Source organism: Saccopteryx bilineata, chromosome 2 (assembly GCF_036850765.1).
Source record: "Saccopteryx bilineata isolate mSacBil1 chromosome 2, mSacBil1_pri_phased_curated, whole genome shotgun sequence".
Lineage (NCBI taxonomy): Eukaryota > Metazoa > Chordata > Mammalia > Chiroptera > Emballonuridae > Saccopteryx > Saccopteryx bilineata.
Window position 1 is genome coordinate 169,973,210 of NC_089491.1, and position 22,980 is coordinate 169,996,189.

The window sequence follows — 22,980 nt, forward strand, 5'->3', positions numbered from 1 at the left end:
CACTCTCTTTCTTTCTCTCTAAAATCAATCAATAGCCCTGGCTGGATTGCTCAGTTGGTTGATGTCATCCCCGTATGCCAAGGTTGCAGGTTTGATCTCTTGTCAGGGGACATGCAGGAGCAAATCAATGTTTTGTTTTTAAAGATTTTATTTATTAAATTTAGAGAGGAGAGAGAATAGGAAATGAGAAGGTAGGGAGGAGCAGGAAGCATCAACTCCCATATGTTCCTTGACCAGGCAAGCCCAGGGTTTCGAACCAGCGACCTTAGCGTTCCAGGTCAAGGCTTTATCCACTGCGCCTCCACAGGCCAGATCAATGTTTTATCTCTCTCTCTTCCTCTCTAAAATCAATAAATTTTTAAAAATAAATATCAATCAATAAATAATAATAAAAAAACCAAAAATTTTTGAAGGTACTTGTTTTGTTTTTTTTGGTTTTATTTTGTGAGAGACAGACAGGGAGAAAGATGAGAAGTATCAACTTGTAGTTGCGGCACTTCAGTTCATTGATTAGTTTCTCACATGTGCCTTGACGGGTGGGGGGCTCAAGCTGAGCCAGTGACCCCTTGCTCAAGCCAATGACCTTGGGCTTCAAGTCAGCGACCTTTGGGCTCAGCCAGTGACCTTTGAGCATAAGCCAATGACTATGGGATCATGTTGATGATCCCACCACACTCCATGATCAAGGCAGATGAGCCCACACTCAAGCCGGTGATCTCGGGATTTTGAATCTGGGACCTTAGTGTCCCAGGTTGATGCTCTATCCACCGTGCCATGACTAGTCAGGCTTCTTTATTTCTTTTTTTTTTTTTAAGGTTTTATTGATTGATTGTAGAGAGAAAAAGAAGAACCAAGGAGGAGAGGGAAGCATCAACTTGTAGGAGTTCTTCTCATACATGTCTCTACCAGGCAAGCCCAGGTTTCAAACCGGCAACCTCAGGATTGCAGTTGACACTTTATCCACTGCATCACCATAGGTCAGGCAGTGGTCTCTTATTTATTTATTTATTTATTTATTTTTTGTATTTTTCTGAAGCTGGGAACGGGGAGGCAGTCAGACAGACTCCGCATGCGCCTGACCTGGATCCACCCGGCATGCCCACCATGGGGGGATGCTCTGCCCATCTAGGGTGTTTCTCTGTTGCGACCAGAGCCTTTCTAGCGCCTGAGGCAGAGGCCATGGAGCCATCCTCAGTGCCCGGGCCAACTTTGCTCCAGTGGAGCCTTGGCTGCGGGAGGGGAAGAAAGAGACAGAGAGGAAGGAGAGGGGGAGGGGTGGAGAAGCAGATGGGTGGTGCTTCTCCTGTGTGCCCAGGCCGGGAATTGAACCCGGGACTCCTACATGCCAGGCCGATGCTCTACCACTGAGCCAATCTGCCAGGGCCAGTGGTCTCTGTTTTAGGTATAAAAATCATCATCATCCTACTCCTTCCTAACATAGCCCTTAATCTATTAATAGACATGTGAGTTTGAACGGTTGCTATTCTCCCCCATAGCGTTGAATAGATCTCGTAGCACTGTTCATCTGAAAACTTGTCTCCCTCTACTTGGTTCTATCCTTTTAATAATGAGTGTCTGGGCCCTGGCTGGTTTGTTCAGTGGATAGAGTGTCGGCCCAGTGTTTGGATGTCCCGGGTTGGATTCCAGGTCAGGGCGCACAAGAGAACTGTCTGCTTCTCTCCCTGTTCTCTTCCCCTTTCTCCCTCTTCCCCTCCCGCAGCCAGTGGCTCAGATGGTTCCAGTGTCGGCTCTTGAGTGCTGTGGATAGCACAGTTGGTCCAAGCATTGGCCTCAGATGCTAGGTTGATTTGAGCACTGGCCCTAGATGAAGTTGCTGGGTAAGATCCCAGTTGGTGCGCATGCAGGAGTCTATCTTCCCTTCTCTCACTTAAAAAAAAAAATAATGTGTATGGTCAGCCTAATCATACTGCTACTGCTAGTCTTCTTAGTTACCCACCCCAGAATTATCCAATTCATTGCCTCATTTTTTTTTAGAAGAGCCTGATTCCCTCAGGAATATGTTCTCACTTGGGAAGTTGAATTCCACCTGTACCAACATTCTTCTCCTTATGAAATAGTATTTCCCAATTGGAGGATAGGACTAGAATTCTTTTTACATGAATTAATTTATATGAAAGCACTTTGGAAACATGAAAGCACCATTCTGTGAATGTAAGGTATGGATTTAGACATTGTGTAGCTACAAATTTAGAATCATTGACATTACTGGTAGTTGTGTGCACAGAATAAAAGAATCTTTGTCAGGCCCTGGCCGGTTTGCTCAGTGGTTGAGTGTCGGCCTGGCGTGCAGGAGTCCTGGGTTTGAGTCCGTGTTCGATTACTGGCCAGGGCACACAGGAGAAGCGCCCATATGCTTCTCCACTCCTCCCCCTCTCCTTCATCTCTGTCTCTCTCTTCCCCTCCCACAGCCAGGACTCCATTGGAGCAGGGTTGGCCCAGGCACTGAGAATGGCTCCATGGCCTCTGCCTCAGGCGCTAGAATGGCTCTGGTTGCAACAGAGCGACGCCCCAGATGGGCAGAGCATCACCCCCTGGTGGGCATGCCAGGTGGATCCCGGTCAGGCGCATGTGGGAGTCTGTCTGACTGCCTCCCCGTTTCCAACTTCAGAAAAATACAAAAAAAAAGAGAATCTTTGTCTATTTTAAACTTCTCTCCCTTTTCCTGCGTGTCTTCTTGTCCCTCTCTCTCCCCTTCTCAGGTATGTTTGAATCTCCTGGACCATGCATTCAATCCCTTAGCCAGTGATCTCGCCCCTTAGAGGGAGTCCTGTCTGCCTATCACAGAAACCTTAATGGAGTTGTCTCATCCTCTGCCCCCGACCACCAAATTCAAGTCCATCCAGTCTTACTGCCATGTGAAGGTAGTTCCCCTGACTCACTTTTTCTTCCTTGTTTCTATTAATAGAGTTCTCCTGATTGTGACATCACATCCATCCCCTTGGCGATGGAGCTAATCCCTGGGAAGGAGGATGCAGTTGGAGAATAGCTAACAAGATGGGTTACTGGGAGCATCTCCTGTGTGGCACTGAGTGGAGGCATCAGGGGGTTGGAGCCTTGTGAACAGGGAACCTGCCCCCCCCCAACGCCAGGAAGGTAAAAAGTCTTGATTCAGAACCTCAATCCAGGCTTCAGCCCTCTTCTTTGCCAGCAGTCTGGGTTGCTTCTGCTCTTCACCTGCTTTTTAAAATTCCTTTCTGCGGCCTGACCTGTGGTGGCACAGTGGGATAAAGCGTCGACCTGGAAATGCTGAGGTCCCCGGTTCAAAACCCTGGGCTTGCCTGGTCAAGGCACATATGGGAGTTGATGCTTCCAGCTCCTCCCCCCCTTCTCTCTCTCTGTCTCTCCTCTCTCTCTCTCTTTCTCTCCCTCTCCTCTCTAAAAAAAAAAAAAAAAAAAAAAAAAAAAGAATAAAATTCCTTTCTGCATAAACGTTTTCATGATTGGTCCACATAAATCTGTTCTTCTTTGCATGTTCATGTCTTACATTAGCTGTCTGTGGGCTGATCACACAAAGATTGCTTGGTGCTGGCAACCAAGTGACAGGTCCTCGCTGGCCTTTAGGCTTGGTAGGCCTCATTTTAGGTGTTGGATGAATCTTGAAGAATTGTATATCCTCTGGATTCTTTTGTAGAGTGAGTCCATTAAAATGTACTAAAGAAGCCTAACTTTAAAATCCTCAGTATAGCCTGACCAGGCAGTGGTGCAGTGGATAGAGCGTCAGCCTGGGACGCTGAGGACCCAGCTTTGAAACCCTGAGGTCGCTGGCTTGAGGGCGGGAATATAGACATGACCCCATGGTCACTGGCTTGAAGCCCAAGGTCACTGGCTTGAGCCCAAGGATGCTGGCTTGAGCAAGGGGTCACTGGCTCAGCTAAAACCTCCCAGTCAAGGCACATATGAGAAAGCAGTCAATGAACAACTAAGGTGCCGCAACTAGGAGGTAATGCTTCTCATCTCTCCCCCTTCCTGTCTCTTTGTCCCTGTCTGTGTCTGTCTCTCTCTTTCTCTTTGTCTCTGGCTAAAAAAAAAAATTTCCAGTATGAATCACAGCATTTTAGAATTAAACAGAAACTGCCTGACCTGTGGTGGTGCAGTGGATAAAGCATCGACCTGGAATGCTGAGGTCGCCGGTTCGAAACCCTGGGCTTGCCTGGTCAAGGCACATATGGGAGTTGATGCTTCCAGCTCCTCCCCCCTTCTCTCTCTCTCTCTTTCTCTCTCTCTCCCTCTCTCTCTCCTCTCTAAAATGAATAAATAAAAATTAAAAAAAAGAAAAAAGAATTAAACAGAAACTTAGAGGCAATGTAGCCCACCCCTCTCATTTCACAGGTGAAAGGGGGTGTGACTTCCTTCTAAGGATTCTACTGCTTAAGTAAAAGAGACTATTTCCAGCCATGGGCAGATAGCTCAGTTAGTTAGAGCATCTTCCCAAAGCTTGATTCCCAGTCAGAGCACATACAAGAACAGATTGTGTTCCTGTCTCTCTTGCTCTCTCTAAAATCAATTAAAAAAGCATTAAAAAATAATAGCCTAACCTGTGGTGGCGCAGTGGATAAAGTGTCGACCAGTTTGAAACCCTGGGCTTGCCTGGTCAAGGTACATATGGGAGTTGATGCTTCCTGCTCCTTCCCCCTTCTCTCTCTTCTCTCTAAATGAATAAATAAAATCTTTAAAAAAACCCAATAATAATAATAAAAAAGAGAGAATATTTCCTTTCACTTAAAGTCAAGAGAGTTGCCCAAAGAGAACAGTAAGGTAGTAGTAAAGCCAGGACACCTTTTATAGCAAAATTCCCCCCTAACTTATTTATTTTTGTTTTATATGCAGAATCTTAGACTTACAGGACTTCTAGAGCACCTTAGAATTTATGTAGTCTATGGGAGTATTTGAGATCTTGCTCCCCAGTATATGTCATCAGTTTGACTCAAATAAACTTTTTTTTTGTTTGTGTGAAAGAGACAGACAGACTGGGACAGACAGGAAGAGAGAGAGATGAGAAGCATCAATTCTTCGTTGTGGCACCTTAGTTGTTCATTGATTGCTTTCTCATATGTGCCTTGACTTGGGGAGCTCCAGCCTAGCCACTGACCCGTTGCTCAAGCCAGCAAGCTTTGGGCTCAAGCCAGTGACCATGGGGTCATGTCCATGATCCCACACTCAAGCTGGTGAGCCTCCAATCAAGCCGGCAACCTCGGGGTTTTATGGGTCCTCAGCGTCCCAGGCTTTATCAACTGCACCACTGTCTGGTCAGGCTCAAATAAACCCTTTTTTTTTTTTTTTGGTATTTTTCTGAAGCTGGAAACTGGGAGAGACAGTCAGACAGACTCCCGCATGCGCCCCACCGGGATCCACCCGGCACGCCCACCAGGGGCAATGCTCTGCCCACCAGGGGGCGATGCTCTGCCCTTCCTGGGCGTCGCTCTGCCGCGACCAGAGCCACTCTAGCGCCTGGGGCAGAGGCCATGGAGCCATCCCCAGCACCCGGACCATCTTTGCTTCAATGGAGCCTCGGCTGCCGGAGGGGAAGAGAGAGACAGAGAGGAAGGAGAAGGGGGGTGGAGAAGCAAATGGGCGCTTCTCCTATGTGCCCTGGCCAGGAATCGAACCTGGGTCCCCCGCACACCAGGCCGACGCTCTACCGCTGAGCCAACCAGCCAGGCCTCAAATAAACTCTTAATGAAAATTAAAATAAAGAAGTTAATGTAGTCCATTAATGCCTTGTTTTATGTGGAGTAAGGGAACTGAGGCCCAAAGAGGTTTAAGTAACTTGCCCAATGCCACACATTTAGTCAGTAATAGAGCTAAAACTAGGACTTAGGTTTCTGAGTTCTGGACTCAGTTTTCTTTTTTTCCAGACCTATTTCTTCATTGTGAGACAGGGAGATGATCATGAAATGTTTTGGGGATACATATGAGACCCTTTATCAACTAATTTCTTCACTAGATTGAAGTTCCTTAAGAGGTTTTTTCCTCATTTGTAGTAATTGAAGCTAGAGACCCCTCAGCCTTCTCTGCACATCTTTTATATTCAGGGTAGAGAAGAAAATTAGCAGAAGGGAGACTACAGCACATCTACGTGGCTTTTATCTTATGCTTTTGCTGAAACTTGGTGACAGCATCCACAGTTACCCTAAAATACTGGGGTTTTTTTGTATTTTTCCGAAGTTAGGAGCAGGAGACAGTCAGACAGACTCCCGCGTGCGCCTGACTGGGATCCACCTGGCATGCTCACCAGGGGGCGATGCTCTGCCCATCTGGGGCGTCACTCTGTTGCAACCAGAGCCATTCTAGCGCCTGAGGCAGAGGCCATGGAGCCATCCCCAGCGCCCAGGCCAACTTTGCTCCAGTGGAGCCTTGGCTGTGGGAGGGGAAGCGAGAGAGAGAGAGAGAGAGAGAGAGAGAGAGAGAGAGAGAGGAGAGGGGAAAGGGTGGAGAAGCAGATGGGTGCTTCTCCTGTGTGCCCTGACCGGGAATCGAACCTGGAACTTCCACATGTCGGGCCGATGCTCTATCGCTGAGCCAACCGGCCAGGGCCCTAGAACACTGTTTCTTATCTAGTGTTTTTCAAGTGAGGGTGTGGATGTGCATGGTTTGCACTCCTGAACATGGGTTCAAGAAACCACGAATAGGCCCTGGCCGGTTGGCTCAGTGGTAGAGTGTCGGCCTGGCGTGTGGAAGTCCCGGGTTCGATTTCCGGCCTGGGCACACAGGAGAGGCGCCCATCTGCTTCTCCACCCCTCCCCCTCTCCTTCCTCTCTGTCTCTCTCTTCCCCTCCCGCAGCCGAGGCTCCATTGGAGCAAAGATGGCCCGGGCGCTAGGGATGGCTCCTTGGCCTCTGTCTCAGGTGCTAGAGTGGGTCTGGTCGCGACAGAGCAACGCCCCGGATGGGCAGAGCATCGCCCCCTGGTGGGCGTGCCAGGTGGATCCTGGTCGGGCGTATGCGGGAATTTGTCTGACAGCCTCCCTGTTTCCAGCTTCAGAAAAAATACAAAAAAAGAAACCACGAATAAAAAAGGATTAATGTTTGAGTTCCTTTAGGAACAAACTTTTAAATTCCTAGCTATCTCTAGGGATCGACTAGAGGAAACAACTGCAGCAGTAAATTAAAAGGATATAGGAAGGGGTCTGTTGCATTTCTGTAATGATGCTGACCAGGAATAAAGAGAGAGACTCCAGTGTAACAGTGAGCAAGGAAAGTCACACAATTAACCTGCTTTGGTTTTGACCTACAGAATAGCAGGTGGGGAATGCAGTTTTCAGTTTCAAATCAGGGAGGCTGGCAGAACTATAAGCCTGAAGGGACACCCCAGCGCTACTTCTGTTCAGTTCCCCACCTTAAGTGAAACCTTTTCCTATTTGACAACTCAAAGAGAATATCCAGGAAACTGCTTCCAGTGGCTGTGGTCACTAGCTGTGATTCTTGAGGTCTTTGTGGTTTCAGCTTTATTAAGACTTTCATCCCGCGGGCAGTGAGCAATGAATTCTTGGGAGGCATCTAGATTTGAATGATATCTTGCCCCTTGACAGCCACATAGCAGTGTGGAAAGTCACAGAAAGTAGAAAGAATAGTCAAGGAATCTAGGCTATCAGCTTGACTCTCTGCCTATGGGAAAGGCAGGGCAAGGAGCTGGCTTCCAAGGTTATATAGATCCACGTCAGCATTTGTTCCCCATAGGTGACAAATAGAGAATACTCTAATCATATTGGAAATCTAAATTACCTATTAATTATTAAAGCTGCACCACCAAAAGAATGCATTTATAGGAGAGTAGATAAAACAGGAGACTCTAAGCAGATAAGGTTGGGGGCAGTAGCAGGGGTAGGGAGATAGGGTGGGTGTTCAATTTAAAAGAACAATGCCCAGCCTGACCTGTGGTGGCTCCATGGATAAAGCATTGACCAGGAATGCTGAGGTTGCTGGTTCAAATCCCCCTGCTTGCCTGGTCAAGGCACATATGGGAGTTGATGCTTCCTGCTCCCCCCCCCTCGCCTCTCTCCCTCTTTCTCTCTCTCTTTTCTCTCTCTGTATGAATAAAAATAAAATATTTTTAAAAAAGAACAATGTCCAGGATCTCTGTAGTTTTGTAAATCCTGACCTTATGAGAACCTTGAAGCTCTTAACCCTTGCAGGTAGCTTCCCACATCCTTTGGACATCTCTGCACCAATGCAAGCAAGTTCTCTGCTGTTTATTTTGTGGATGTAGAATCTCTGAGATCCTATTAAGATAAATTTTTTAGAATTTATATTCCTCCTTAAGACAATGTTGTTAGCATTATTATTTTTTTTTTTTTAGTGAGAGGGGCAGACAGACAGGAAGAGAGATAGATGAGAAGCATCAAGTTTTTGTTGCAGCACCTTAGTTGTTCATTGATTGCTTTCTCATATGTGCCTTGACCAGGGGGCTACAGCAGAGCGAGTGACCCATTGCTCAAGCCAGCGACCCTGGGCTCAAGTTTGTGAGCCCGTGCTCAAGCCGGCAACCTTGGGGTTTTGAGCTGGGCCCTCTGCATCCAAGGCTGACACTCCATCCAGTGCTCCACCACCTGGTCAGGTATTAGCATTATTTATTTATTTATTTCTAATAGAATTTATTGGGATGACACTGGTTCACATAATTATACAGGTTTCAGGTGCCCATTTCTACAACACATCTCTGTCCACCAGATTGTGTGTTCATTCCCCCAAGTCAAGTCCTCATCCATCATCATTCATCCCCCCTAGATCTTCCTCCACCTCTCCCCTGTGCCCCCAGCTTTTGTTTGCATTGATTTAAAATAAAAAGTTAAAGTGAAGCACAGCACAAACTCTAGGCCAGTTTTCTACATAGCAACAAGGGAAAAAAGAATAAATTTTTTTTCTTCTTTTTCTAAGTGAGAGTAGGGGAGATAGACAAACTCCTGCATGCTCCCTGACTGGGATCCACCCAGCAACTTCACCTGGCTTGCAACTGAGCTATTTTTAGCACCTGAGGTGGAGGCTCCACAGAGCCATCCTCAGTGTCCGGAGCTGATGCACCTGAACCATTTGAGCCATGGCTGCGGGAGGGGAAGAGAGAAAGAGAGAAGGAAGAAGGGTGGAAAAGCAGAAGGTTGCTTCTCCTGTGTGGCCCTGACTGGAAATTGAACCCAGGATATCCACACGCGAGGCCAACATTCTACCACTAAGCAAACCAGCCAAGGCTAGAGTAATGTTATTTTAATTTTTGCCCCTTGTTCTAAGGATAACTGATTAAAAAAACTAAAATTTAAACCTTGCAGAAGTATATAACCTAGATTGAAAATATAATCTCAGCATCTAGATTTTTAAGATATGCACACACATATATTACTTTTTTAAATTTTTTATTATTTATTTATTTATATTTTACAGAGACAGAGAGAGTCAGAGAGAGGGATAGATAGGGACAGACAGACAGGAACGGAGAGAGATGAGAAGCATCAATCATCAGTTTTTCATTGCCACACCTTAGTTGTTCATTGATTGCTTTCTCATATGTGCCTTGACTGTGGGCCTTCAGCAGACGAAGTAACCCTTTGCTTGAGCCAGCGACCTTGGGTCCAAGCTGGTGAGCTTTGCTCAAACCAGATGAGCCCGCGCCAAGCTGGTGACCTCGGGGTCTCGAACCTGAGTCCTCCGCATCCCAGTCTGACGCTCTATCCACTGTGCCACCGCCTGGTCAGGCCATATATTACTTTTTATTTTTTAATTGTCTTTATAAAAATGGGACTGTAGGCCCTGGCCGGTTGGCTCAGCGGTAGAGCGTCGGCCTAGCGTGCGGAGGACCCGGGTTCGATTCCCGGCCAGGGCACACAGGAGAAGCGCCCATTTGCTTCTCCACTCCTCTGCCACGCTTTCCCTCTCTGTCTCTCTCTTCCCCTCCCGCAGCCGAGGCTCCATTGGAGCAAAGATGGCCCGGGCGCTGGGGATGGCTCTGTGGCCTCTGCCCCAGGCGCTGGAGTGGTTCTGGTCGCAACATGGTGACGCCCAGGATGGGCAGAGCATCGCCCCCTGGTGGGCAGAGCCTCGCCCCTGGTGGGCGTGCCGGGTGGATCCCGGTCGGGCGCATGCGGGAGTCTGTCTGACTGTCTCTCCCTATTTCCAGCTTCAGAAAAATGAAGAAAGAAAAATAAATAAATAAATAAATAAATAAATAAATAAATAAAAATGGGACTGTATTATATACCATATTTTTTATTCCATAGGACACACTTCCCCCCCCATAAGTGGAGGGGGAAATGCCCATGCATATTATAGAGCAAAAAATACGGTATTCTATTAAGTATTTTAACATACCATTTGGTTCAGAATATTTTTTTTCTTATTCTCCTCAAAACCCTAGTTGTGTCTTATGGTCAGGTGCATCTTATGGAGCGAAAATAAGGTATACTGCCTGACCTGTGGTGGCGCAGTGGATAAAGCGTCGACCTGGAAATGCTGAGGTCGCCGGTTCGAAACCCTGGGCTTGCCTGGTCAAGGCACATATGGGAGTTGATGCTTCCAGCTCCTCCCCCCTTCTCTCTGTCTCTCCTCTCTCTCTCTGTCTCTCCCTCTCCTCTCTAAAATGGATAAAAAAATAAAAAGTAAAAAAAAAGAAAATATGGTATACTGTTTTAACAACTTGCATTTTTTAGTGTGAGAGGCAGACCAGCCTAGAGTTAAAAGCTTGGGCTCTGGAGTCAGTCTGACTGGGTTTGAATCTGACTAAACCACTTGCTAGCTGTATGATTTTGGACAAGTTTGTTAACCTTTGTGCATCTGTTACTCATCTATAAAATATGGATAATGATAGTTCTAGCTCATAGTGTTGTAAGAATTATATGATTTAATATATGAGAAATGCTTAGAATAGTGCCTAGCATATAATAACACTCAATAAAAGTTGGCTTCATTATTATTTAGTTGTATAAGTAAAAGCAAGATTATTGTGAAAAAGTAGGGGAAAACCAATAAAGCAAAACTGAGTGAAATTCAAAGTATTAAAAGTCTACATTTAGAGCCTGACCTGTGGTGATGCAGTGGATAAAGAGTCGACCTGTAAATGCTGAGGTCGCCGGTTCAAAACCCTGGGCTTTCCTGGCACACATGGGAGTTGATGCTTCCAGCTCTTCCTCCCTGTCTCTCTCTCTCTCCTCTCTAAAAAATGAATTAAAAAAAAAAAGTCTACATTTAGAGAATTGTGCACCTGAAAACTATAATTTTGTTAACCAGTCACCCCAATAAATTCAATTTAAAAAATAATAAACCCTCCAGTTCCCTTTCCCATCGGATCTGAATACCGGTCTTGGTGGTCGTAAAAGGAGGAAGAGTAATCCTGAAGCTGGCCTCACAGTGCTTGTCGTCTGTTCTCTAGCACATAGGCTGATTTCAAACAAGGTTGAATTCCCTTTGAACTTGAATCCTCTCTAAAATGAGATAAAAGGAGGAAGGATGTATTTGAATCTTTGGGCAGTTGGTATAGTGATTGATGGCTAATATTTCTGTATTTGGAAAGGATTTATCAGCGGCTTTCTTGCCCTTTGATCATGTCTTCCCTTTTTTTAAAAAAAAAGAAAAAAAAATAATAATAAAAAGTAAGCTTGACCAGGCGGTGGCACAGTGGATAGCGCATTGGACTGGGATGTGGAGGACCCAGTTTCGAGACCCCGAGGTCGCCAGCTTGAGCGCGGGCTCATCTGGTTTGAGCAAAGCTCACCAGCTTGTACCCAAGGTCGCTGGCTTGAGCAAGGAGTTATTTGGTCTGCTGCAGTCCCATGGTCAAGGCACATATGAGAAAGCACTCAGTAACAACTAAGGTGCCACAACGAAAAACTGATGATTGATCCTTCTCATCTTTCTCTGTTCCTGTCTGTCTGTCCCTATCTATCCCTCTCTCTGATTCTATCTCTTAAAACTAAATAAATAAATAAATAAAAAGTAAAAAACGTCTATTTAGAGACAGCTTCCTTCCTATGTATCCTTCTAGCTGCTCTCCAATATAAATGTGTACATACCTAAATATAATCATACTTTTTAACAAAAATTACATTCTAGCATATATAACAAATTCTAATTTATTATATAAATAAATGTATTTTAAAAAAAATAAACAAATATAGCCTGACCAGGCGGTGTCGCAGTGGATAGAGCATCAGACTGGGATGCAGAGGACCCAGGTTCGAGACCCCAAGGTCGCCAGCTTGAGCACGGGCTCATCTGGTTTGAGCAAAGCTCACCAGCTTGGACCCAAGGTCACTGGCTCAAGCACGGGGTCACTCGGTCTGCTGAAGGCCTGCGGTCAAGGCACATATGAGAAAGCAATCAATGAACAACTAAGGTGTCGGCAACGAAGAACTGATGGTTGATGCTTCTCATCTCTCTCCGTTCCTGTCTGTCTGTCCCTCTCTCTGACTCTCTGTCTCTGTAAAAAACAAACAAACAAACAAAAAAAATAAACAGCTCTGGCCGGTTGGCTCAGCGGTAGAGCGTTGGCCTGGTGTACAGGAGTCCTGGGTTCGATTCCTGGCCAGGGCACACAGGAAAAGCGCCCATCTGCTTCTCCACCCTTCCCCCTCTCCTTCCTCTCTGTCTCTCTTTTCCTCTCCCACAGCCAAGGCTCTATTGGAGCAAAGTTTGCCCGGGCGCTGAGGATGGCTCTGTAGCCTCTGCCTCAGGCGCTAGAATAGCTCTGGATGCAACAGAGCGATGCCCCAGAGGGGCAGAGCATAACCCCCTGGTGGGCATGCCAGGTGGATCCTGGGTGCATGAGGGAGTCTGTTTGCTTGCCTCCCTGTTTCCAGCTTCGGAAAAATGGGAGGGGAATATATATATATATATATATATATATATATATATATATAGTAAGTCACATTATTGCTACGTGGTATTTCATTTTATAGATGTAAGGAATTCTGGCTGCTTGTGATACTTTTTTTTGCTATTATAAACAATGCTTAGATAAACAACCTGCTATATATATATATAATATATATATATATATAATATATATATATATATATTTTTTATTGATTTGAGAGAGAAAGAGAGTGAGAAAGGTAAGAAGGCGGAGGGAGGAATAGGAAGCACCAACTCACAGTTGCTTCTTTTTTTTTTTTTTTGTATTTTTCTGAAGCTGGAAATGGGGAGAGACAGTCAGACAGACTCCCGCATGCGCCCGACCAGGATCCACCCGGCACGCCCACCAGGGGCAAAGCTCTGCCCACCAGGGGGCGATGCTCTGCCCCTCCGGGTCATCGCTCTGCCGCGACCAGAGCCACTCCAGTGCCTGGGTCAGAGGCCAAGGAGCCATCCCCAGCGCCCAGGCCATCTTTGCTCCAATGGAGCCTTGGCTGCAGGAGGGGAAGAGAGAGACAGAGAGGAAGGAGGGAGGGGGTGGAGAAGCAAATGGGCGCTTCTTCTATGTGCCCTGGCCGGGAATCGAACCCGGGTCCCCTGCACGCCAGGCCGATGCTCTACCGCTGAGCCAACCGGCCAGGGCTCACAGTTGCTTCTTATAAGTGCCTTGACCAGGCAAGTGCAGGGTCCTGAACTGGCGACCTCAGCACTCCAGGTCACGCCTTATCCATTGCGTCACCACAGGCCAGGCCTATGGTTTTTTTTTGTTTGTTTGTTTGTTTAATTTTTAAATTTATTTTTTATAGAGACAGAGAGTGAGTCAGAGAGAGGGATAGACAGGGACAGACAGGAACGAAGAGAGATGAGAAGCATCAATCATTAGTTTTTCATTGCGTGTTGCAACACCTTAGTTGTTCATTGATTGCTTTCTCATATGTGCCTTGACCGCGGGCTTTCAGCAGACCGAGTAACCCCTTGCTGGAGCCAGCAACCTTGGGTTTAAGCTGGTGGGCTTTTTCCTCAAACCAGATGAGCCCTCACTCAAGCTGACGATCTCGGGGTCTTGAACCCGGGTCCTCTGCATCCCAGTCCGACGCTCTATCCACTGCGCCACTGCCTGGTCAGGCAGGCCTATTGTTTTTATACCCTTGTGTAATTATTTCCTTAGGCTAAGTTTCTAGAAGTGGGAGTGCTAGATAAAATGGTATATAGCCTGACCAGGTGGTGGTGCAGTGGCTAGAGCGTCGGACTGGGATGCAGAGGACCCAGGTTCGAGACCCTGAGGTCACCAGCTTGAGTGCGGGCTCATCTGGTTTGAGCAAAAAGCTCACCAGCTTGGACCCAAGGTCCTGGCTTGAGCAGGGGGTTACTTGGTCTGCTGAAGGCACGCGGTCATGGCACATATGAGAAAACAATCAATGAACAACTAAGGTCTCCCAACGAAAAACTGATGATTGATGCTTCTCATCTCTCTCCGTTCCTGTCTGACTGTCCCTATCTACCCCTCCTCTGACTCTCTCTGTCCCTGAAAAAAATAAAATAAAATAAAAATAAAAAAAATAAAATGGTATATAATTTTTTGAGGACATGTCCTTTTTTTTTTTCTTTTTCCAAGTGAGAGGAGGGGAAATAGAGAGGGGTATTTTCCTGGAGGGGAGATACACCCCGACCAGGATCAACTTGGCGACACCCGTCTGGGGTAATGCCCTGCCCATTGAGGCCATGCTCGCAACCAAACTATTTTTAACATGTGAGGCTGATGTGCTTGAACCAATTGCCGTGGCTGTGGGCTGTGGGAGGAGGGAAGAGAGAGAGAGAGAGAGAAGGTGAAGGGGGAGGGGTGGAGAATTAGATGGTTGCTTCTCCTGTGTGCCCTGACAGGGAATGAAACCTGGGATGGGACATCCATATGCCAGGCTGATGCTCTACTACTAAGCCAACTGCCAGGGCATATATATATTTATAATAAAGATATATATATATATAAAGATATATATATCTTTGTGTTTTTTCTCATAGACAGAGAGTGAGAAGGGTGGGAGTAGCCTGACCTGTGGTGGTGCAGTAGATAAAGCATTGACCTGGAATGCTGAAGTCACTTGTTAAAAACCCTGGGCTGGCCCTGGCCAGTTGACTCAGCGGTAGAGCGTCAGCCTGGCGTGCAGGAGTCCCAGGTTCGATTCCCGGCCAGGGCACACAGGAGAGGCACCCATTTGCTTCTCCACCCCTCCCCCTCTCCTTCCTCTCTGTCTCTCTCTTCCCCTCCTGCAGCGAGGCTCCATTGGAGCAAAGATGGCCCGGGCGCTGGGGATGGCTCTGTGGCCTCTGCCTCAGGTGCTAGAATGGCTCTGGATGCACCAGAGCGACGCCCCAGATGGGCAAAGCATCGCCTCCTGGTGGGCATGCCAGGTGGATCCCAGTCGGGCGCATGCGGGAGTCTGTCTGACTGCCTCCCCATTTCCAGCTTCGGAAAAATGAAAAAAAAAAAAACCCTGGGCTTACGCAGTCAAGGGACATATGATAAGCAACAGACAAGCAATGAACAACTTAATGCAACAACTTTACTTTCTCTCCTCTCTGTAAAATCAATAAATAAAATCTTTTTAAGAAAAGAAAGGTGGGGGAGGAATGGGAAGCATCAACATGGAGTAGATGCCTCTTGTATGTGCCTTATCTTAATATCTTTTTTTTTTTTAATTCAGTGAGAGGAGGGGAGGCAGAGAGACAGACTCTTGCATGTGCCCCAACTGGAATCCACTTGGTGACCCCGATCTGGGGCCAATGTTCTGCCTATTTGGGGCCATGCTGGGAAACAAGCTATTTTTAATGCCTGAGGCAGAGGGCCCATGGAGCCATCCTCAGTATCCCCAAGGGCAATTCGCTGAAACAGTGGAGACATGGCAGCTGCAGGGGTAGAGAGAGAGAGAGAGAATGAGAGAGAGAAGCAAGAGTGGGAGGGGTGGAGAAGTGGATGAGCACTTCTCCTGTATGCCCTGACCATGAATCGAACCCCAGACATCCACCCCGCCAGGCTGACACTACAACTGAACCTACTGGCCAGGGCCTTATCTTAATATCTTAATACATCTCAATTTAGGATCACATCTTTCTTCCTTCCTTCCTTCCTTCCTTCCTTCCTTCCTTCCTTCCTTCCTTCCTTCCTTCCTTCCTTCCTTCCTTCCTTCCCTTCCCTCCCTTCCCTCCCTTCCTTCCCTTCCTTCCCTTCCCTCCCTTCCCTCCCTTCCCTCCCTTCCTTCCCTCCCTCCCTCCCTCCCTCCCTTCCTTCCTCCCTTCCTTCCTTTTTGTGAAGCTGGAAACGGGGAGAGACAGTCAGACAGACTCCCGCATGCACCCGACCGGGATCCACCCGGCACAGGGCGATGCTCTGCTCCTCCAGGGCGTCGCTCTGTTGCGACCAGAGCCACTCTATCGCCTGGGGCAGAGGCCAAGGAGCCATCCCCAGCGCCCGGGCCATCTTTGCTCCAATGGAGCCTCGGCTGCGGGAGGGGAAGAGAGACAGAGAGGAAGGAGAGGGGGAGGGGTGGAGAAGCAAATGGGCGCTTCTCCTGTGTGCCCTGGCCGGGAATCGAACCCGGGACATCTGCACGCCAGGCCGATGCTCTACCACTGAGCAAACTGGCCAGGGCCTATTTCTTTATTTTAATAGTAAATACACACACACTGGAAATCTTTTTTTTTTTTTTTTTAGCAAGACACACATACACACACAGAGAGAAAGGGACAGACGGGAAGGGGGCGAGATGAGAAGCATCAACAGGTCGCTGTGGCACTTTATTCATTGATTGCTTTCTCATATGTGCCTTGATGTGGGGTGGGAGCTCTAGCTGAGCCAATGACCCCTTGGTCAAGCCAGTGACCTTAGGCTCAAGCCAGCGACCTTGGACTTCAAGCCATTGACCTTTGGGCTAAAGTCAGCAACCATGGGGTCATGTATATGATGCCACGCTCAAGCTGGTGACCCTGTGCTCAAGCCAGATGAGCTTACCCTCAAGCCAGCGACCTCGGGGTTTGAACCTCTGTCCTCAGCATTCCAGGTTGATGCTCTATCCACTGCACCTCCAACTGATGAAGCTATTTTCTTAAAGATTTTATTTACTGAATTTTAGACAGAGGAGAGAGAGAGTAGGGAGAGGTAGAGGAGCGGGAAGCCTCAGCTCATAGTAGTTGCTTCTCATTTGTTCCTTGGCAAGCCCAGGGTTTCAAACCAACCACCTCAGCATTCCAGACTGAAGCTTTATCCACTGTGCCACTGGAAATCTTTTTAAAAGGCACAGAGGAATAATTAAGGAAATTAAAAATTTCCTCCTATCTCTGTTCCTTAGTTAGCCTTTCTTAGCAGCAACCACTATAGGTAATTTCCTCTCTTGCTTTCTGGAGAGTTCCGTGCGTATACAAGCATATACACATACATAGTTTTTGGCACTCATGGTAGCATACTTTACCATTCTGTACCTTAGTTTTTTTTCTCTTAACAATGTATCTTGCCAGTCTTTTCATACCTGGTACATTTGAAAGACAGCAATGATTTTTTTTTGTTTTGATTTATTTATTTTATTGAAGTATTTTTTTAAAGTTATTCATTTTTTAGAGAGGAGAAAGAGAGAAAGGGAGGGTGGAGCAGGAAGCATCAACTCCCATATGTGCCTTGATTAGGCAAGCCCAGGGTTTTGAACCGACGACCTCAGCATTCCAGGTCAATGCTTTATTATCTTTTTTTTTTTTTTTTTTTGTATTTTTCTGAAGTTGGAAACGGTGAGTCAGTCAGACAGACTCCCGCATGTGCCCGACCGGGATCCACCCAGCATGTCCACCAGGGGGCGATGCTCTGCCCATCTGGGGCGTCGCTCTGTTGCAACCAGAGCCATTCTAGCGCCTGAGGCAGAGGCCATAGAGCCATCCTCAGCGCCCGGGCCAACTTTACTCCAACGGAGCCTTGGCTGCAGGAGGGGAAGAGAGAGACAGAGAGGAAGGAGAGGGGGAGGAGTGGAGAAGCAGATGGGCGCTTCTCCTGTGTGCCCTGGCCGGGAATGGAACCCGGGACTCCTGCATACCAAGCAATGCTCTACCACTGAGCCAACCGGCCAGGGCTTAGTTATTCCTTTTGTCTTTTAGTGGCTTCCCATATCCACCAGGATGGAGTCCAAACTATATAAGGGCCCAACCCTTGCTTGCTTCCAGCCTTTTATCTCAACATCACTTCCCTTGCACCCTTCAGGTCAGCCTTTTTCTGAATCACTTAAGAGTCCCCTGAGCCCATCATATACCCTCTTCAGGGCCTTTGTGCTAATTTTTGTCTAAAACCCTAATGCCTGTCTGCTCCCTCCCTCTTATCTAGCTAATTCATGCTTGTCCCGTTGGTGACACCTAGTCTTAGAAAACTTCTCTAAAGCGTCGACCTGGAAATGCTGAGGTCGCTGGTTCGAAACCCTGGGTTTGCCTGGTCAAGGCACATATGGGAGTTGATGCTTCTAGCTCCTCCCCCCTTCTCTCTCTCTGTCTCTCCCTCTCCTCTCTAAAAAAAAAATGAATAAAAAAAAGAAGTAGCCTGACCTGTGGTGGTACAGTGGATAAAGCGTCGACCTGGAAATGCTGAGGTCACCGGTTCAAAACCCTGGGCTTGCCTGGTCAAGGCACATATGGGAGTTGATGCTTCCAGCTCCTCCCCCCCTTCTCTCTCTCCTCTCTCTCCCTCTCTGTCTCTCTCTCTCCCTCTCCCTCTCTCTGTCCTCTCTAAAAATGAATAAATAAAAAAAAAATAAAAAAAAAAGAAGTAAACTTCTCAAAAATCCTCTCCCTTCAGCCTGGATTAGGTGTCTACATCTCTTGTCCTCATAATATACTGTACTTACTCTATTAAAGCATTTATCACTTTATATTTTAAATGTATGCTGTGTAGCCTGACCTGAGGTGCTGCAGTGGATAAAGCATCAACCTGGAATGCTAAGGTCACCAGTTCAAAGCCCCAGGCTTGTCTGGTGAAGGCACATACAAGAAGCAACTACTATGAGTAGATATTTCCCATTCCTCCTCCCTCTCTCTCTCTCTCTCCTCTCTCTAAAATCAGTAAGTAAAATATTTTTTAAAATGTATGCTATGTAATGTCTTTTCCCATTAAAATTAAGTTTCTTGAGTCAGTTTTTTCCCCCCAAAATGACAGGCACATAGTATGCTCTCAATAAATAATTGTTGGACAAATGAATAAATCTTAGCAATGAGTTCAAATTAGTACATGTAGGTTGGCTCCTTCTGAACTGGCCTCATTTTCCTTTGTGGTTCCTTTCAGGGCCTGGGTTTCAGTGATGAGACATGGGGTATGATGTGACCCGCTTCCAGGGCGATGTTGATGAAGATCTTATCTGTCCTATTTGCAGTGGAGTCTTGGAGGAACCGGTCCAGGTGAGTTGGTATGATGGCAGGTTTAGTGGGGCAATAGGTGACATGGAACTAGTAGAAAGTATTCACAGGTAATGGGACCACTGTGTTCTGACTCCCCATTGCCCTTTTCCCACACTTCACACACTTAGAATAGAGGTTTGGGGCAGAGGAGCAGTGACGGCTACAAGAGGAATAGGGCCTCCACTCTGTCTAGAAGAGGATGCCGCAGAAGTCCAGGGCTTCAGATTTTCTTCTCAGGTCACTCAGAGCTTTTTCTGTTGTAAAATGATCAGTTATGCCTGACCAGGCGGTTGCACAGTGGATAGAGCATCGGACTGGGATGCAGAGGACCCAGGTTTGAAACCATGAGGTTGGGCCTGACCAGGCGATGGCGCAGTGTGTAGAGCGTCGGACTGGGATGCGGAGGACCCAGGTTCGAGACCCCGAGGTCGCCAAATTGAGCGTAGGCTCATCTGGCTTGAGCAAAAAGCCCACCAGCTTGGACCCAAGGTCGCTGGCTCAAGCAAGGGGTTACTCGGTCTGCTAAAGGCCCATGGTCAAGGCACATATGAGAAAGCAATCAATGAACAACTAAGGTGTCGCAATGAAAAACTGATGATTGATGCTTCTCATCTCTCTCCATTCCTGTTTGTCTGTCTCTACCTATCCCTCTCTCTGACTCTCTCTGTCTCTGTAAAAACAAACAAACAAAAAACCATGAGGTTGCCGGCTTGAGCACAGGCTCACCAGCTTAAATGCGAAGTCGCTGGCCTGAGCATGGGATCATAGACATGACTCCATGGTCACTGGCTTGAGCCCAAGGTCACTGGCTTGAGCACAGGTCACTCACTTTCTATAGCCCCCAGCTCCCCTCAATCAAGGCACATATGAGAATGCAATCAATGAACAACTAAGGAGCTGCAACAAAGAATTGATGCTTCTCATCTCCCTTCCTATCTGTCTCTATCTGTCCCTCTCTCTGTCTCTCTGTCTCTGACACACAAAAAAATAAATCAGTTGTTTGTTTCTGTATTTTGACAGTAGCTTGTGAACTTTCTTTCCTCTGCAGGAGCTTTGACTAGGTTCTGTCTTCCTAACTTCAACTGAACTTCTGGGCTCTCTGTATCAGCTCTCTCTGCATTTTAATGTGTAGTGCTTTGGGTAGTCAGCCAGTCTCCCTGCAGCCTCTGCCTACTGTCTAACAAATAGGAAGTGGGGAACTGTACGTACTGACCTATTTTCTTCTTGGGATTTATTGGAAAAACCAATTTTTAAAAAAATATTGAGTAAGAGGTGGGGAGGCAGAGAGACAGACTCCTGTGTGTGCCCCAGCTGGGATCTACCCAGCAAGCCCCCTACAGGGCAGTGCTCTGCTCATCTGGAGCCGTGGGTCCCTTGCTCGACAATTGAGGTATTTTAGTGCCTGAGGCAAAGCCATAGTGCCATCCTCAATGCCTGGGACCAACTTGTTCGAATGAGCCACGGCTGTGGGAGAGTAGAGAGAAAGAGAGAGAGAGATTGAAGGGGGAGAGATGGAGAAGCAGATGGTCACTTCTTTGTTCCCTGACCAGGAATCAAACCCGGGACCCACACTGTACTGCTTAGCCAACCAGCCAGGGACAAAAACCAAATTAAACAAATTTTTTTTTATCAACATCAGATGAAGGTGTTGGCTTATGTTTGGGGACATGGGAAATGTATGAATGATACACAATTTGTTTGTGTGTGGCAGAGACAGAGAGAGGGACAGATAGGGACATACAGACTGGAAGGGAGAGAGATGAGAAGCATCAGTTCTTCGTTGCAGCACCTTAGTTGTTCACTGATTGCTTTCTAATATGTGCATTTACTGGGGGGGGGGGGGGGTTTACAGCAGACCGAGTGACCCCTTGCTCAAACCAGCGACCTTGGGGTTTCGAACCTGGGTCCTTCGCATCCCAGTCTGACACTCTATCCATTGCGCCACTGCCTGGTCAGGTGAGAAAAAACAATTTTTTTTTTATTTTTCTGAAGCTGGAAACGGGGAAAGATAGCCAGACTCCCGCATGCGCCTGACCGGGATCCACCCGGCACGCCCACCAGGGGGCGACACTCTGCCCACCAGGGGGCGATGCTCTGCCCCTCTGGGGCGTCGCTCTGTTGCGACCAGAGCCACTCTAGCGCCTGGGGCAGAGGCCAAGGAGCCATCCCCAGCGCCTGGGCCATCTTTGCTCCAATGGAGCCTTGGCTGCGGGAGGGGAAGAGAGAGACAGAGAGGAAGGAGAGGGGGAGGGGTGGAGAAGCAGATGGGCACTTCTCCTATGTGCCCTGGCCGGGAATCGAACCCGGGACTTCTGCACTCCAGGCCGACGCTCTACCACTGAGCCAACCGGCCAGGGCAAAAAAATTTTTATTTATTTATTTTGTATTTTTTTGAAGCTGGAAACGGGGAGAGACAGTCAGACAGACTCCCGCATGCGCCCGACCGGGATCCACCTGGCACGCCCACCAGGGGTGACGCTCTGCCCACCAGGGGGCGATGCTCTGCCGAGACCAGAGCCACTCTAGCGCCTGGGGCAGAGGCCAAGGAGCCATCCCCAGCGCCCAGGCCATCCTTGCTCCAATGGAGCCTTGGCTGCGGGAGGGGAAGAGAGAGACAGAGAGGAAGGAGGGGGTGGGGGTGGAGAAGCAAATGGGCTCTTCTCCTGTGTGCCCTGGCCGGAAATCGAACCCGGGTCCCCCACACGCCAGGCCAACCCTCTATCGCTGAGCCAACCGGCTAGGGCCAAAAAAACAATTTTTTTTTTGTTTGTTTGTTTGTTTTTCTGAAGCTGGAAACAGGGAGAGACAGTCAGACAGACTCCCGCATGCGCCCGACCGGGATCCACCCGGCACGCCCACCATGGGGCGACGCTCTGCCCACCAGGGGGCGATGCTCTGCCCATCCTGGGCGTCACCATGTTGCCACCAGAGCCACTCTAGCGCCTGGGGCCGAGGCCAAGGAGCCAACCCCAGCGCCCGGGCCATCTTTGCTCCAATGGAGCCTTGGCTGCGGGAGGGGAAGAGAGAGACAGAGAGGAAAGCGCGGCGGAGGGGTGGAGAAGCAAATGGGCGCTTCTCCTGTGTGCCCTGGCCGGGAATCGAACCCGGGTCCTCCGCACGCTAGGCCGACGCTCTACCGCTGAGCCAACCGGCCAGGGCGCAAAAAAACAATTTTTGATGCAGCCATGTACTCTGCATTTGATCCAAAAGCTGCCATCTTCAATAGGTCATTTCTCAATTAGCCTTGCCAGACCAGAGTCAGTTGTATCTTCCTGAGGCAAGCATGAGGAGAAGCTTGTGATTAATAGGCAAGTATACTGAGATGAATTTTGTTTTATTAAGTGAGAAGTGGGGAGGTAGAGAGACAGACTCTGGCATGCACCCCGACCTGGATCCTACCTGGCAAGCCCCCTACCAGGTGATGCTCTGCCCATCTGGGGCCACTGCTTCATTGCTCAGCAACTGAGCTATTTTAGTGCCTGTGATGAGGCCATGGAGCCATCCTCAGCACACAGGGCCAACCTGCTCGAACGATTCTAGCCATGGCTGCAGGAAGGGAAGAGAGAAAGAGATAGAGAAAGAAGGGGGGGGGGAGGGGGGGGAGAAGCAGATGGTCACTGCTCCTGTGTGACCTGACCAGAAATTGAACCCAGGACTTCCAGACGCCAAGCCAACACTCTAGGGCAGCTGAGCCAACCAGCTAGGACAG

The 22,980-nt window shown here is 48.0% G+C and overlaps 1 protein-coding gene and 2 non-coding genes across 6 annotated transcripts in view; 2 read left to right on the forward strand and 1 right to left on the reverse strand.

The window, feature by feature from the left end:
- The window catches only part of RNF41 (ring finger protein 41), a 36,513-nt gene that overhangs the window by 1,934 nt on the left and 11,599 nt on the right, over window positions 1-22,980 (forward strand). The window contains exons 2-4 of one of the 4 annotated variants that reach the window (XM_066258435.1): window positions 2,927-3,114; window positions 8,422-8,574; window positions 19,159-19,271. In XM_066258435.1, coding sequence (XP_066114532.1) covers window positions 19,182-19,271 — 90 coding nt within the window. In that variant the 5' untranslated portion in view covers window positions 2,927-3,114; window positions 8,422-8,574; window positions 19,159-19,181. Of the gene's footprint in view, window positions 1-2,926; window positions 3,115-8,421; window positions 8,575-19,158; window positions 19,272-21,123; window positions 21,228-22,980 lie in introns of those variants that run through there. The other 3 variants (XM_066258434.1, XM_066258437.1, XM_066258438.1) reach the window with 3 other exon arrangements.
- LOC136327527 (small nucleolar RNA SNORA61) lies at window positions 11,265-11,397 on the forward strand. Its single transcript, XR_010729726.1, has one exon. It is a non-coding gene; the product is annotated as a small nucleolar RNA SNORA61 (small nucleolar RNA).
- On the reverse strand, window positions 21,554-21,629 carry TRNAS-GGA (transfer RNA serine (anticodon GGA)). The gene has a single exon. It is a non-coding gene; the product is annotated as a tRNA-Ser (tRNA).